Genomic DNA, 15,347 nt, shown 5'->3' with positions numbered 1-15,347 from the left:
TCATAATTTAGCTAGCTGTTATCTCATGAGAGTCATCCTGTAACATCACCCTTTATCTGCACTGCCAGGTTTTTCTTTTGAATTTTAAATATGTTCTAATGTCCTCCATAAAATTCCCAGAACTGTCTTACTTCTGAAGATAAGGGGCATGTCTTTCCCAGTGTGTAAGCTAGAGTTGTTGTTGCAGTTCTTATTTTACAGAGAGATTTGGCATTTTTATATTGCTAACTGCTTTCAACCTGAGGTTTTTTTTTCCTGGTTCTTTAGTTGGTGACTTAGACAAGGCTAAGCTTAATCATGTATTTTTTTCCTGTTGTACCTCACTGGTTCTGCACACAATTGTGTGTACCTGGGATTATATACCCTTTGTCTTTTATACTGAGGTGTTATAAAAGCTCTGACTCCCAAATTTTGATCATTTATGCAGAGAATACTTCAGGAGTTTTGTGCCCACAGCTGACTATCAAAGCTCTATGCTGGTTATCAAATCTACGAAGAGGGTCATACAGTGAGCAGTCAGTCTGCTTCCCAGCTGCTGCAGTTGGTAGTATAGTGTGTTATCACCATTGATTTCAGCTTATGTTAATAAGTCGGGCTGTGACCTCTGGCAGCTCTGAGCACAGACTCACAATCCTTGCTCTGCTGAGGAAGTAACCAACACCATAAAGTGGAGGTAACTAAACTCTCAGTGCACTAAGGTTAATCCAACAGGAACCATAAATAGGATTGCTAGATCAATTCTTTGTGAGTAACAGGAGAACTTGTCTCAAAGATGGAAGGGTTTCCAGTATCCTTTTGGCACTGGCCTGATGAAGCCTGACAGTTCATTGATAAAAAGGTGTGTTCCGACAAAATTAAAGAGCAGCCTGGCTATAATTCACCCAGTGGATCAGCCAACATCAACCTTAGTGCCTCTGAACCATGGGATGGCTCCTGCGTTGTGGACAAGTTGAGTCTTCACTCTACTTTTGCGATAAGAATCCATGTTAAATCTTGCCTTTGGAAAAATTCCTAGAGCCAGTTGTAGGCTCTGGATACAGTTCTAGATTTCTGAAATGGTGAATGTTTGGCACTGCACTCTTTTTAAGAGGTTCAAGCTCTAAAAACAGTGGACCCATTTAATAAACCTCCAAGGAGATCTTATTAGCTCAGGCTCAGCACAGTACTATGTGTCTTTTGGTTCAGAGGTAATTTTCATCAGGCTGGTTCTAGTGTAGGTAGAGCTTCTCCTCAGCATGGTAAATACTGTGTAAACATGCCAAAGTCTTACAAAGTGCTGAATAATGCAATCATAACACACCTCTGCAGTGTTTACAATGTAAATCCGATTTGTAAATATCAAAACCAGGTTTGTACATGTCATGTTTTTAATTCTGTATCTGGTATTTCACATTTTCTTACTAATCACTTCAAACATCTGGAGTGCAAGAAAAAGTACAGATGTATAATAGAAAGGTAGGCAAGGCTTTACCTTCTCCTTGAATGCTTCCAGCTCTGCATCTGTAATTTTCCATGGAGTCTCTCGCTTTAATTTCTCAGCAGTTGTTATATCTTTGCAGCTTTCATGGAGGCGAAATGGTTCAATCATCTCTTCAAAGAATTTCCAGCTGAAACAGGAATTACAAAGGAGGACTTGCTGCAGGGTACGAACCCACTAACTTATTTCACAGACACTGTTTATGGCAGGACCCACTGATATAATTGTAGCTGAAAAACATGCAAAACCTTTAACTGTTCTTTGCTACTTTGTGCCCCAAATTATATCTCTGCCACTTCAAAATGTTGGGGTTATTTGAGGAGAATTCAAAGTTTGAGGATCAGTAAACACTACATTTGGCCTATTAGAGTTGCAGAGAATTTTCTGCATATTCTGGTTGTAGCAAAAATGGGTTCATAGAACCATAGAATGGTTTGGATCAGAAGGGGCCTTAAAGATCATGCAGTTCCAACCCCCTGTAATGGGCAGGATTGCCTTCCACTCTATCAGGTTGCTCAAAGCCCCATCCAACCTGGCCTTGAATGCCTCCAAGCAATTTCAAACTACAGTATATTGGTTACTAACATTAACAATGAATATGGGTCTCCTCATATATACAGAGCTTTCATTATGGTTTTAGCATTAACTGGGACAATCACCTGACTGATACAGTTTTACTGTTACAGTTCTAATAAAACAGAGAAACAGGTGATATAAAACTCCTGTAGTAAGGAGGTGAAGGAAATGGCTATAGAGTTTGGTTTTTTTTGCTGTATGGGATATGAGATTTGTATTCACTTCACTTTTCCACAGATTTTCTCTCTAAATTTCAATTTGGTTTTTTGGAGCTTTTGACTGTCATTGTCTGGAGAAGCTTATCATCCTTCTGTACTTCCCTGCTTGCCTGTTTATTGAAAGTTTCTATCATCCCAGAGAGGCCTCAGGGAGTTTTTTATGTATTATCGTGTGTCTCTATGAGCACCTTACGCTGACAGCCCTCACTGAGCAGTGAAACAGGAGACTGGGCACAGGCTGGACTTCGTTGTGTGGCCAGGAGGTCAAGAGATGGGTTCAAGGCTGTGACATGCAGCATTTCATGTTGCTCTCGCTAAATTGCCACAGTATGTAAACATCCTTGGTGTCTGTTTCAGTATGTAAAATAGTGATAGTCCTCTAATTGTTAGTGAAATAAATGGGATGCCAGCTGGGAGAGATACAGTGGTGTAGCAAGCATCTGGCACGATATTCATTTGTTCTGTTCAGATAGTCTTGATGCAGCAAATGTGTTTAATTTTTACGTTAATGCCAGATATGATTCTTTTTATAGTTTTATTTAAGTAAAATCACTGCATAGTACTGGAAAAAAGAAGTATTCTGCACAGTTCTTTTATATAATTACAAAATGTTAACTGAGAGATCATAGGGCACTAATAAGTGACTTTAGATATCTAGTAATAAAATCTTTATATTCTTTAATTGCATTTCTTAAGTAAAAATCTCCAATGCACTGTATTAACACTGGTAAATCTAATATTTTTGCAAAGTTATGTGTGTGTGTAGAAAATGGACATAGAAGGATTAAGAGACTAACCTGGGTTTGCAGTTGAACTCAGGAGGGGCTTTGAGTGTGAAAGGAGCCCTTTGATTACAGAATAGCTATAGACCTATCAAGAAATGAGGAAGGGAAGGGATGGAAGAGAGCATAACAGGGTGAGAATATTTTCAGAGGATCTTTAAGACCAAGAACAATATTGTGAACTGAGTTAGGATTCTGTTATTCCCTGAGCAAACTACTTTTGTCTACATAGAGCAGAAGAAATGGGTGATTTCTATAGACAAATGTTTTAGAAAGCAAGGACTTGAAGATTATTTTTTTTTTAACTAAAATAGTTGGAGGTGGAGCTTCCTGAGCACAATTTTACCAACTTCTTAACATCTGGCTATGAACATCAATTCTGTAGATAAGTTAATTTTTAAAAACATTAAACATTCATTGCATTTGAGTGATAAGGAAGTATTATAATATTGTCCTTCTGGGAAAGGGTAAGTATGCTTGTATTTGGCCAGAAAAATGTTAAGTTTATGAAATCATGGTAAAACCCAGACGGGTGAGTTGGCAGAGATAGTGAGTTTACAAAAGAACTGTGACTGAATAATATGAAGTGATGACTATTGCAACCTAAATAGATATGAAAAGCCATCATAACATGCCTATTAAATTTAGTGGTTCATAAGTGTGGTGTCTCATTAGTCTTATTATTACAACATAAAGAAAAAGGCTGCCTCTAGTTTTGACCCTTTCAGTAGTGGTTGTTAAAAGGTTCTTTTTCCTGCTCCAGGTACTTGGAAAATGATTGCAATAAAGTGACGGTGTTATACTTTGTGGCGTGTTTTGGGTTTTTTTTATGCTAAACATAAAAGAAACAAGCTTCTGATAAAGGCCTGCTGCTAAGTAATGGGTTTGGATAATATTTCTTACCTCTCTTTGTTGGGTTTTATATTGATATCACAAATGATATTAATATCAGCGAATTTTATTCTGAATTTGCTTAGAAGTGAAGCCATCCTGAAAACAAAACAGAGAATATTTTATCACTCTATTTGAGTGCCTTGCATCAAAGAGCACTTATAAATGAGTTAAGATATGAAACACAGTTGTCTCATTATCTTTAACTATATGACAAATTACTTTAAATGCTGTAATGTTTCAGTTTCCAATTACAGAACTGGATTGATGTGATTGCTGTAGTATGATCATTTAACTGATGATTGATGAAAACCACAAAAAAGGTAAATGAATAGCAGAGGGAAAGGTGTTTACATTTTGGGAAAAAAATGGTACTTTGTATTTGGAAAGGCTTGAATTATAAAGACAAAATATTCAAAATACAGTTGGACAGAATTCTCTGATACTTAGAGAAGGTTTCTTATATAAATTCTGTGCATGGAGTGTGTAAAATCCTGCAATACTTAAACAATCTTTTTCATTTCTGAATTTATATCAATCTACTCACATGTTTTCTTTACGTATTTTCATAAAAGACAATACTTTGATTTTCACCTCCAGTTGGCAGGAGGAATAATTTATGGCTTTATGTGTGTGCTAAAATTAGAGAGGTGTTGTTAGGTCAATTTTGCCTTTGGGTAAAGCATCGATGGGAACTTAGATGATGATTATGAAATCTAGAATTTCTTTAAAAAGCTAAGTCAAGTCGACTTAGTCTTAAAGTTGATTAACTTTCTCTTTTATTTCTTTACATTTTACCATGATTAATCACATTTATGTGAGGTGTGTCTATAGTATTCACATATGAGAAGCTTCATACGCTATTTCACTTACTCTTAACTGGACAATTTCTTGTAAATCCCATAAAAATGATCATATTCTTATTGCAGAGTGCAGGCTGCTCTTAGTGTAGGGAATATGAACTATTAATGGGAGAAAATGCTGGATGTGAGTTTCGTTTGGTAATCACCATTTACACTGAACCTTGAGGGCTATGCCATAAGCTCAACACCTTTCTATCAAGTACGTTTCTTTTTTCGTGATGCCCATCATACAAGCCAGTTGTGCTGAGGAATTCCCAGATTCCTGCTGCACATTCATTATATTCAGCGTCAACTCAAACTCTAAAAAGTGAGACAAATATAGTCATATTTACACTAGTTTTTCTTCTTCAATCCTATTGACTTTTCCTCCAGTGAAGATCCTTAATTTGCAATTTTTCCACTTCTTCCTGATAGTTAGAATGTAAGGAATGAGGATTGTTAGACCTAGAAGAACACATAAAGTTGCAGGAAGATCAAATTAGTACATTGTGTGGTAAAAATTCCATCCTTGAGAGAAGGGTGTGATGTAAATTAATCTTAAAACATTTAAGCCAGACAGAAAAGTGACTACATAATTTAAAAGAAAACTGTCTCGTGCAAGTTCCCAAGTCTATATTTGTATTTGGTAACACAAAAATCTCCCTCTCTGAGATTTTTTCCTCAAATTCCTTACCTCCGTCATCGAACAGCCACCAGATGTCAATTGTACCTTTTCCTTGCTTCTTTTTAAATTGAGTGCTGGCTTCTAACAGCTTCTGATTGAATTCACCCACGTGCATTGACTGTATTGTGTTAATGGTGTGCTCTGGAAAGAGAAAGACAAAGTGTGGAAGGATTTCTGATAAGTGAGGCAACGAATAGCTTTAGGGGGCCGCGTAGAGAGAAAGCTTCAAGAAAGCTTTGGGAAAATCAACTGTTTCTGATATTTCTATCCTTTAGATCTAAAAAAATGTATAGTGCAGGTGCTATGGACTTTTAATAAACACAGAAACTAAAGCTTCTGTAATACTTTGTCCCTCACTTATAACATTTTCAAAAGAGTTATCTGATAATTTGTTCTCTGGATCTTTTTAGTTAACCTAAAATTCACTGAGGCCTTAAACAGCAGTTGGGAAATACCTGATAGATTTTTGGGAATAAATGGCATCATGCCACACCACGTACAAGCTCAGTGGGCTGTTGTAAAATACAGGGCACCCTGAAATGCACAGTAACAGTGGACAAAGAGGTAACAGGGTACAACGAGAGCACAGGTGGAGCCAAGACTGGAAAACGGGAAACGTAAGTAGAAATGGCAACTTCCCTATGCTTGAGAGGGTCCTTGTTAATTGAAAATAAACATTATTTCTTGCTGTTTGCTTGACTGGCTTTAAAGTGTAAAGTCTTGCCTATGTACTAAAAATGTATTTTCTCATTTCATCTTTTGAAGCCTGTGGCTTTATTACTACCTCTCTTTCAATGATTTCAAAGAGACGGTGTCACAACAGTACTTTAAATGGAGCAGGCTTTTTTAGAGGTTTTTACTCTGATCTGCTAGGTTCTGAAAATGCTTTGTTTGGTTTTCCTCTCTTTCTAGAGCGTGTACAGGACGGTTCTAAAGCAGTTATCGGCTTTCCTCTATAGTTAATAGCGTCTATGTTGGAAGATGCAACAGCTCTGGGAGGATGAATGTATAAGCAAAATGGAGAGGTGGGGGTATTTATTAACATCATCTGTCTGGTATATAGAGCTGAAGCGTGTAATATGTATTTCCTTTATGCCTTTCTGGACTAAATTGAAAAGGGTAGTTGAAAGAGGGATGCACATTTTTGTGGTATTTGTTATAAAAATATATTTACTGAAGCCTGCAAAGTGAACTGAAGTCTGCCAAGTAAAGAATAACGACATTTTATGTTTCCAGTTTGTAGATCTTCTTGATACCTGTAGGAGCTGCATGCACAGCCAGATGTAATGGTCTCTGCAGGTGAAAATTCTGAAAATACTTGTCTGCGTACAATCATGGCTTCAGGTGGATCATTATCATTGCAGCCTAGCAATTGTGAAATGAGACCTTTAATTCTGTCTGTATATATACATCTTTTTACTCTATCTGAAATGTAATTTTCTCTTCATCCCCTATATATTCAAATTATGGGTTAATTAGTTATTTGACAGCATGCTGTATATGTACTTTCAGTACTTTTACCACCTTCATTTGTGCGTTTTTATGAAATTACGCATAGAATATAGAGCAGCAGTGCTATTTTTACCTGATTTTCAGCTGGATACTGGATTTGTGTGTGTATGTTGAATAACGTGAGATTACTTGTTCCCTGAGTATTGTGCATTTGTTCCTGTTTTCTTTAGAGAGGAGAAAAAAGGCCTCTGTGTAAAAAAAAATGAAAGTGCTCGCTCAAAAGAAACCAACAAAACAACCCCCAGCTTGTTCTGTATTCCTCAGACTTTACTAACCATGGTGCTATTCTTGACAAACAGAATTCAGCATCAGCTGAGCTGAGCAACTCGTCTAGCAAATGAGGGAGGAAAGCAGGTAGTTGTGTTGTATGAGACTGTGTGTCCTACCAGCAGAAGATGCTCACTCCTTTCTCCATTGCATTGTTCTGGCAGCTGGGGCAGGTTTGCCAGGGGCTTTTGTGTGGCTCAGGAGTTTTGGTCTTGGAGTCCAGTTTGCATATTGGCGAAAATGGGATGCATTGAAGGGTCAGGGAGACGTTGTCATCTTGGAACTTACCCTTTTTTGTTTCACGTTTTGTGATAGTGAGCGTGGTGGCTTTTTTGAATAATCCACAGATGCCACTTTTCCCTTCTTCGAAATCATTTTCTTTAATAGTAGCTTCCAGTGCCAATCTTTCCTGCTCCAGCTTCTCTAATTCCTCTGTATATTGGGAGAAGTAAAGGAACTGGTAACACATCACTTTTTATTTTAAATGAAATAATTTACTGAAATTATATCAGTGGTGATGGAATTGCTGTTGTGGTACTTTGTACATAATGTAAAGCTGCTGGGAGGAAAAGCTTTTAGAAGATTTTTCCTCGCAAACCAGCAGGGAGGAGGAAGCTGAATTAATCTCTATAAGCCCTAACTTACGGTGCCCATGCCTACAGCCATGGTGTATACTAAAGTGCTAAGCAGCTGCTCTCAGATTTCCTCTTCCAGATCAAAGTCAGTCTTACTATGTTTTCTAGTTACAGGAGATTCTATTTCTTGAGTTATGTTTGTGGGTGGGTTTGTTTGGTTTCTTTACTCAAGAATTTGAAAACACATTAGTAGAGCTGTTTTCCTAAAGTGAAAAGCTGATGTATGGAGTTCTTGCCCTTGGGTCTCTATTCTAAGAACAAGGTCACATGGCTTTGGACTTTGAAATTCTGAGAAATATATAAGGGGCCTGAATATGCCGTCAGTTTCTATGCTGAAATATTGTTAGCATTTTTATTTTTTTTTAGCATTTGCCACAAAGATGTAAGGTTTAGCTGTCCAGTTCTGTAAATTCAGTAATATAAAAGAACAATTTCATCTCAGCAATATTAGACTTTTGCTGAGAAAAAGGTACCACATGTTATTGCAGAATATATTATGGTGAGACGCTAATTAATATGATACAGGCATTTGCCTGCAGAAAGCGTTTTTCATGAAGAAAATTTCTATTTGAATAATACCTGGGCTAAGTATGAGGTAAATTCATTTAAGACTATGTGTTTAAAAAAGCCCCAAACCCTTACTAGCTAGACATTATTAGCTCTTTGCACTCTCAATTGCCAGCAGAAAAGAATATAATTTCTTTTACTTTAGAATCCATGGCAGCCTTGTGCTTCTGGTTATTAGACATGGTGATAGCCACTAACTTAATGGTTATTCAAAACTAAAATTTCAGCTTTTCCATTAAAGGGAAAGCTGTAGCATGGAATACAATAGAATACAATGGTCTTTTGGTTTTTTTTTCTCCCCACTACAGAGATTTTATATCTGCTTCAAAACATTTCTGCGGGTTTGAGGGATTTTTTAGTTTGTAAGATTGCAAAGCTGTTTGGTATTTGCTGTCATTTCACTGATGTTCTAATGACTGTGATTTCGAAGTAGTTGGTTTCCGACTTACAGCAAGCAAAGAAACAGGCAGATCTCTTGGAGGTATCAACGGGGGGAGAAAAAAAAGCCTGATTAGTTTGGATTTTTTAGTTTTGTGCTGTAGCTCTCATGCACATCAAGGTGACAGAGAGTCTGCGGGGTGAGTAATCATCTACCTTTGTTTCTTAAAGGAGTCTCTGGTGCCTTTTAATTCTGAGAGGTGCTTTGCTTTTGAGGGTTGCCTCATCCTAGAATCCGTCCTCTTTAATAGGGTGCTAATTTTGTTTTTAATTAGCTAAGCTACTCGTGCCCTTTCTGTGTGTTCTTGTGCCCTGCAGTCCCTGAGCATGGTCTGTGTCTCTGGGAAACTAGAGGAGGAGGCAGATTTACAGCAGGCGGCAGCAAAGAGTTGCCAGTCTCTCCATCCCAGCCTGTGTTCCTGGTTTATGGATTGTGTGATGTCTAATTCATTTAGAACACAAAAAAATTTGTCTGGCGTGGAGGGAAAGCGACTCTAGGAACAACGTCCAGGCTTAGGCTGTATCTGTCTGCTCAAACTAACAAGGAGTGAGAAAATTGATTGAAAACCTGGCAAATTGTTCTGATGGGGTTTGTATATGAAGTCATTCCCTCCCCAGGGTACCTAAGAAAACCGGTGAGATGTCTGTGTACTAAAGAGGAAAAGGAAAAATGAAGGCTACTGTTGTATGTAGCTCTTGGAAGCCCTTCATTTAGGTGCAACTGCCTGCATGCTCTGCCTCCCTCTGCCTTTTCCACCTAGGTAGCATGTCTCCCTGAACAGTTGTGCTATGCTGGAGGGTTTTCCCTTTCCTCCCGAGATATGCAGCGCTAACCTAAGGAAGAATGAACAAAGTGTGAAAACTGCAGGTTCCACATTTTTGCATTGATACGAACTCTCTGGGCCCCAGAGATCCGGTGGGTCTCTTCCAACCTGGTTATTCCATGATTCTATGATCCCACAGAGGTGGCACCAAAAATGCAGCTTTGATTCCCACCAATCCCAGAGACGGCAGGTAGGAAGGAGGAGGAAAGTGGGCCAAGAACAGGAAGAAAACGCGCCACAGAATTAGTGGTTGCTGTGGCACAGCTGATGTTGCTGTGGCACAGCTGATTTTGCTGCGTTAGTCGAGTCCCGGGCTGGAAGTTCTTTGAGCATTGAGTTCTCTGGCGTATAGAGCCCCTTAATGTGTGAGGCTTGGTCTCCTGTCACTGCCAGCAAGGATTTCAGGCAGGATTGAAACTGCAGAATGAGGAGGAACTGTAGAAGTTACGGGTGTAGGAACTAACCTAGAAACCAGATGGTGAGTCTAAGAGTATCGATTACATTCCTTCTTGTGCTGGGCATGTAAGCAGCATTCAGCTATTGAGTCATCACATACCTTGAACCTGGAGAACCTGAGATATATCAAATCCTTGGCTAATTCTAACAATAATCATGCCGAGCTCAAAATCAAAAGCATCACTGAAAAGCAAGAAAAAGAAGAATAAATATGCTTTCACGTCATGCATGTCAAGGAGGAAAGCTAATTTGAGCAGATCAGGAAAAGCACTAGCGCTCATAGGAAGGTGTTATTGCCATGTACTAGGCTGCTCTAGGTAAAATTGCAGAAGGAATTGCCCAAGATTATCATTGAGCATGGGAACAGATAGTCTATTCCTGAAATGGGTCTTTCCAACAACACATTTTAGGAACTGGGTTGCTGTTGGGTAATTTTTCCCCTTTCTCTGAGGAAATAATAAAGCTAGGGGTGGATTTTGTTGTCCTTTAACACACTTCAGCTTAACAGGTGAATTTTGAACAAGAATCTGTGAGAAGCCTGTTTCTAAATGACTGTTTCTTGGCTAAATCCCAACCCACAGAGCCACTGAGCCTTGGACACACATGAGATTTGAAGCAAGGCTCTTGCTCTGTCTCCTAGGCTTGAAAGAAGAATTCCACAATGTTCTCTTATTCCCCAAGTATATACGTTAGGGTTGTTTTTCTCTGAGCTCCTGCCTGCTAAAACTGGGAAAATGGAGTTCTGCAAAAGCACTGCTGGCAGCAAGGAAGCTTCTTTATGTACCATTGTCAATTCACATTAGCTCAATGTTGGCTAAGCGGATCTTACTAGGGGTGTGTGAGCCAAGGTGCCTTTTTTAATGGGTAGAAACTTCTGTTACAGAGCTTGCATGTGCGAGCACAGATTTGTAGGTGTTTTCTTACATTGTTCCTACACATCAAATTCTGTATGGAATAAGAGGAGTGAAAAAGGAGATGCTGAACTCTGACTTACTGTATAACGCCCACGTAGTTTTCAACCTGCGTGGCAGTGGCGTTTCTCCAGTCCTTCTTAAATCCAATCACCAAGGTATTTGGTTTCATTCTACCCAAGCCTGAGGCCTAAAAATATTAAAACACTGCATGAGAAGGTACACACGCATGCTTTTACTGTAAATGAAAAATAACGGCAAAAGATAACTGAAGTAATGTTCTGGAGACACTTAAAACTAGATTGCATTCCGTGAATGTCCTTCATGCTCATACCCGTGTATAAAGCAGAAAGATTAGCTCTAAATCATTCCAACTATAAATGATTTTAGATGACAGAAATGTAGTTTTGCTAAATTAGCATTCATTTGCATTTCTTCTGACATGCTCTCATTAAAATGGTTCAATAACTTGGAATCAAGAGAGAGTTCAAGCACTGTTTGTATGCTCATTCTAACATAATAGCGTAAAGCTTTTATCAGATTTGGAATGCTCGATAGATGAACTGGGTCTGAAGACTCTCAAAGCACCTCAGATATGCAGAACAGGCATGTTCTCTCAAGAATAATTTTTTGCCTTAAACTTAGAAAATGTCACTGTTCTGTTTGCTGTAATTTTTCCAAGAGGTAATCCCAAATTAAATGAGCATGCTTTATAGAAAAAATTACAGTTTATAAGCAGGAAGAACAAACGGTTTGCCAAAATATTGGATTGCCTCCAAAAGTAGTCCTGGATACTAAAACCTGAATAAATGAGGGTTGTCAGATCTAGATTCAGCTAACCTAACTTTTATAGAAATCTAAACACTCAATGTATTGGGAACCTTTGGGAAAGGACCCACAAATACACCAGCTTGTCAAGTTGTTACATTTGACAATTTTTACTACTACCAAAAAGAAAATAGATAAAAATTGTTGGAACCTTGGTGGATTTGTTTGGAGTTTTTTTTGAGTAGCACTGATAGATCTGCAGTATTTACATTGAAATGAGTAATTGTTTGGCAAAGGAACGCATATGCTCCTAGGTTAAAATGATGATATGGTTATCCTTCTGTTGGCTGGAAGGGAATTATTTGTGGTCCAGTAGTTGAATTTGGCAACAGTGCTTCAGTAGTTAATGGAAAAGAAGAGATCATCAGACTGTAAATGTTCTCAAAAGCAGCGGAAGGATCTCCTACTGAGACAATGTATAAACCCAAGATGAAATGTCTTTGTGATTCTTTGATAGAACAAAGGGATCTTTATTAATAATATCTTATCTTGCTCAATTGTACCGTCTATTCAGCAAGTGTACAAAGAGCCCTCATAGGCTACCAGTGGGTGACTGTTACCCAGAGTATTTTAGTCAATTCTCTCCTCAGTTTGAACTGATGTCATTTCAACAGTGTATTTTGTGCAAAGAATGGGAATTTTCTCTACATTTTTGTCTCAGAACCTGTATGTTTAAATATTCATATATGTGTGAGAGAGAGGAAGATGAGAAATATGAAAACAGTGCCTCTGTGCCTTCATTAAGGCCATTTTAAATGGACTGTTGGAAATGATCTGCTGTTTTCTTAGAGTAATAGAAAAATATTGCAGTCTCTCTTATTTAGATGGCATTCTTTCTATTTTTGAGAAAATGTATGTTATGCAGTTTTCAATGAATGCAAAAATAGTCTCAGATATTTACTATACAGTATAATACCAAACAGTAGAATTGATTTTAAGTGTATCAAGTGTTTACTGCATAGACATTCATACATTGCCCTGTAGATGCCTTTTTTTTTATAATGATGTCTTGTTCATTTAGGAGAGAATCAGGCTGCCTTGTCTTGCAATTCAATAGCCCAGAACTAGATCTCTTTATGAAATAACCTGTAATATAAATACATGTACCCGTAGAAGGCCCTTTGTGTTTATAACACTATCCATATATACATGGGGCTTCTTAAGAAGTAAACAGCAATGCTTTACATAAAGGGATGCTTTGATGTAACGCTCTTCTACGTGTTCTGTAAACAAAACACTTACTTGAAGTAGACTTTTGACTCCATCTCTGAAGCTGTCAGCTGCCACTGCTGCATAAAAGGCTTTTCTTTTGTTCTTTGTGAGCCAGGCCTGCTTTTTTGCCATTCCACTGTTCATCTCCTTAACACACAGCTTGCGTGGTCCCTGCATGATACAATAAAATATTATTAAGAGGGCTTTGTATTATACACCACACAGTGATTTTGAAGGAGTTACCTAGTCTGCTATGGGAGAGAACCGAGAGAGTCAGAAAAATACATCTCCAGAAAGGATCCACAGAGATTCAGCCCTTTGAAAAGAACTGTGCAGCTAACATAATTCACATTCTGTTCGAGAGGGCTGAAGCTGTTAATGCTACTTAAATATAGTGATTCTGACAGAAAGAAGGACTAGTTTGGATTGTAACATCTTAGAAAAATATCTAAGGTATGATGAAGCATCTCAGCGTGAATAAAGTTCCTCCCTGACTTGACTATGTAAACAAGTCTCAGCAGATCTAAATATACACGGTTAAGCTCCTGTCTGCTAATTCTAAGAGGAAAGGTTGTTGCCATACAATTAAAGATAAAAATGCCTTTGCCACCAGGTTCTTCTGGTGGCTGTCTGGTAATTTAATGAGACAAAACCCATGTGTATATCCAAGTTATAAGACATGATACACTGACTTGGCGGCAGAGAATGGGCTGGCACTGGGTCCCCAGAAGGTTAAGCCCATGGGGAGCATGAGGTTTGCAAGTGTGGCCTTTAGAAAGATTGAGATAAGTTTGGGAAACATGTATCTGAAAAAACCAGACAAGAATTTCAGAAATCAGTGCTCTGAAGTTTGAGTTTAAGGTTTGCTAGGCTTTGTTTCTTCCCTTTCCTGTTATCTTTAGGAAGCTGATCAAAAGTAGTGTGGGTTGATGCTCACCCAGGTGTTGTCCCTTTTGTATGTTTCTGAACTCCTGATGGCTATTTGGAAAATACAAGGGGAAGGATGGAGGAGTCCATGTGATCTTCCTTTAATGAGATTGTGCTGCGTTCTTTGGTGATCTTAATTATACTGGAGTTTGTTTGGATTTAATTGGTGTAATTTGAGAAAAGTTTGAGTCTGGCTGTTGGACGAGTAGCATGAAGAGCTGGGAATAATAAGTAGAACAATAAGATTGAAGTTCCCTTGTGGGCAAGGAGAGAAGAAAAAAATGCCTTACCCGTCTTTCCCGACTCTCTAAGGAGAGCACCTGAGGATAGTTTCACAACTGGCTTGCACAATGTGTTTCTGCTGGCCAAGGGAACAGTCCCACCCTTCTATCAGACGATAGCCTTTCTGTGTCCTTCCTTGCTCCTGCTCTGCAGCAGTGTTGCTGTTTGTGCAATTGTACAAGGAGTCCAGTGAATTTGCAGACTTAATGAAGACTAACCTTGTAAAATATTTAAGTGCAGGCAGGGAGTAAAACCAGAATAGCTCTTTTTACTAGAAACTCTGGCTGTTTGAGCCAACATGCAGCCACAACCTCAGAGACAAATAACTTTTAAATCATCTTTATGTTCTGTTGCCTTATTTATTTTGCCCATCTCTGAACTATCTGTCACCATGTCCCTGGGAATTTTCCTGCTGCCCTTTGGGAAAAAGGAATGGAATATATTCTGTCTGGCATGATGTCTCAGCATTGTCAGCTTTTGAGGCAAAATATGCATCTGTGGCTAAATAGTCTTACTGTATTTGTTATGATGTATATTGTAGAATGCTTTTCAATGTAGGCCTTAGGAATTTTATCATCTAATTTCTACCACAATTTTGGAAATCACAAAGGTTCACTGTCTCACACTTCTATTACCAATCATATTAAATTGAGCTTAAGTTGCTGAAGAAATAATAATGAAAGAAAAAAAAAATTAATATGCTTACATTAGGAAAACAGACTTAGTATAGACAAGAATGAAATCTCAGTTCTCCATAGAAAGTACTAATATTAGAGAAACACCTAGGAATTCAGAAAACTTGCTGAAACTCAACTTTAGGAAGCTGCATAGTCTCAGAATCTTGTTGGGGTTGGTTCTACACTTACTGAATGCAATGGGAAAGCTAACAATAGTTACAGTAGAGAAGAATTAGGACCATTCACTCTTTATAGATTCATTTGGTTTGGGAAGAATCACACATAGATCTTCTCGACTCCCTTTCTGCAATGTGGCAGCATCAAATGAATTATTCCTATG

General features: G+C 38.3%; 1 protein-coding gene across 3 annotated transcripts in view; it reads right to left on the bottom strand.

The window, feature by feature from the left end:
* SLC12A1 (solute carrier family 12 member 1) overlaps nt 1-15,347 on the bottom strand; it is a 55,230-nt gene that overhangs the window by 1,801 nt on the left and 38,082 nt on the right. For all 3 annotated transcript variants that reach the window (XM_069866954.1, XM_069866953.1, XM_069866955.1), the window contains exons 18-25: nt 13,152-13,292; nt 11,165-11,271; nt 10,271-10,353; nt 7,539-7,682; nt 5,481-5,612; nt 5,140-5,251; nt 3,957-4,043; nt 1,472-1,607 (exon numbers count right to left, since the gene is read on the bottom strand). In XM_069866954.1, coding sequence (XP_069723055.1) covers nt 1,472-1,607; nt 3,957-4,043; nt 5,140-5,251; nt 5,481-5,612; nt 7,539-7,682; nt 10,271-10,353; nt 11,165-11,271; nt 13,152-13,292 — 942 coding nt within the window. The remainder of the gene's footprint in view (nt 1-1,471; nt 1,608-3,956; nt 4,044-5,139; nt 5,252-5,480; nt 5,613-7,538; nt 7,683-10,270; nt 10,354-11,164; nt 11,272-13,151; nt 13,293-15,347) is intronic.

This window comes from Phaenicophaeus curvirostris, chromosome 12 (genome assembly GCF_032191515.1).
Source record: "Phaenicophaeus curvirostris isolate KB17595 chromosome 12, BPBGC_Pcur_1.0, whole genome shotgun sequence".
Taxonomy (NCBI): domain Eukaryota; kingdom Metazoa; phylum Chordata; class Aves; order Cuculiformes; family Cuculidae; genus Phaenicophaeus; species Phaenicophaeus curvirostris.
The sequence above is the reverse complement of the archived record's forward strand: the minus strand, read 5'-3'. Positions and strand labels throughout refer to the sequence as shown.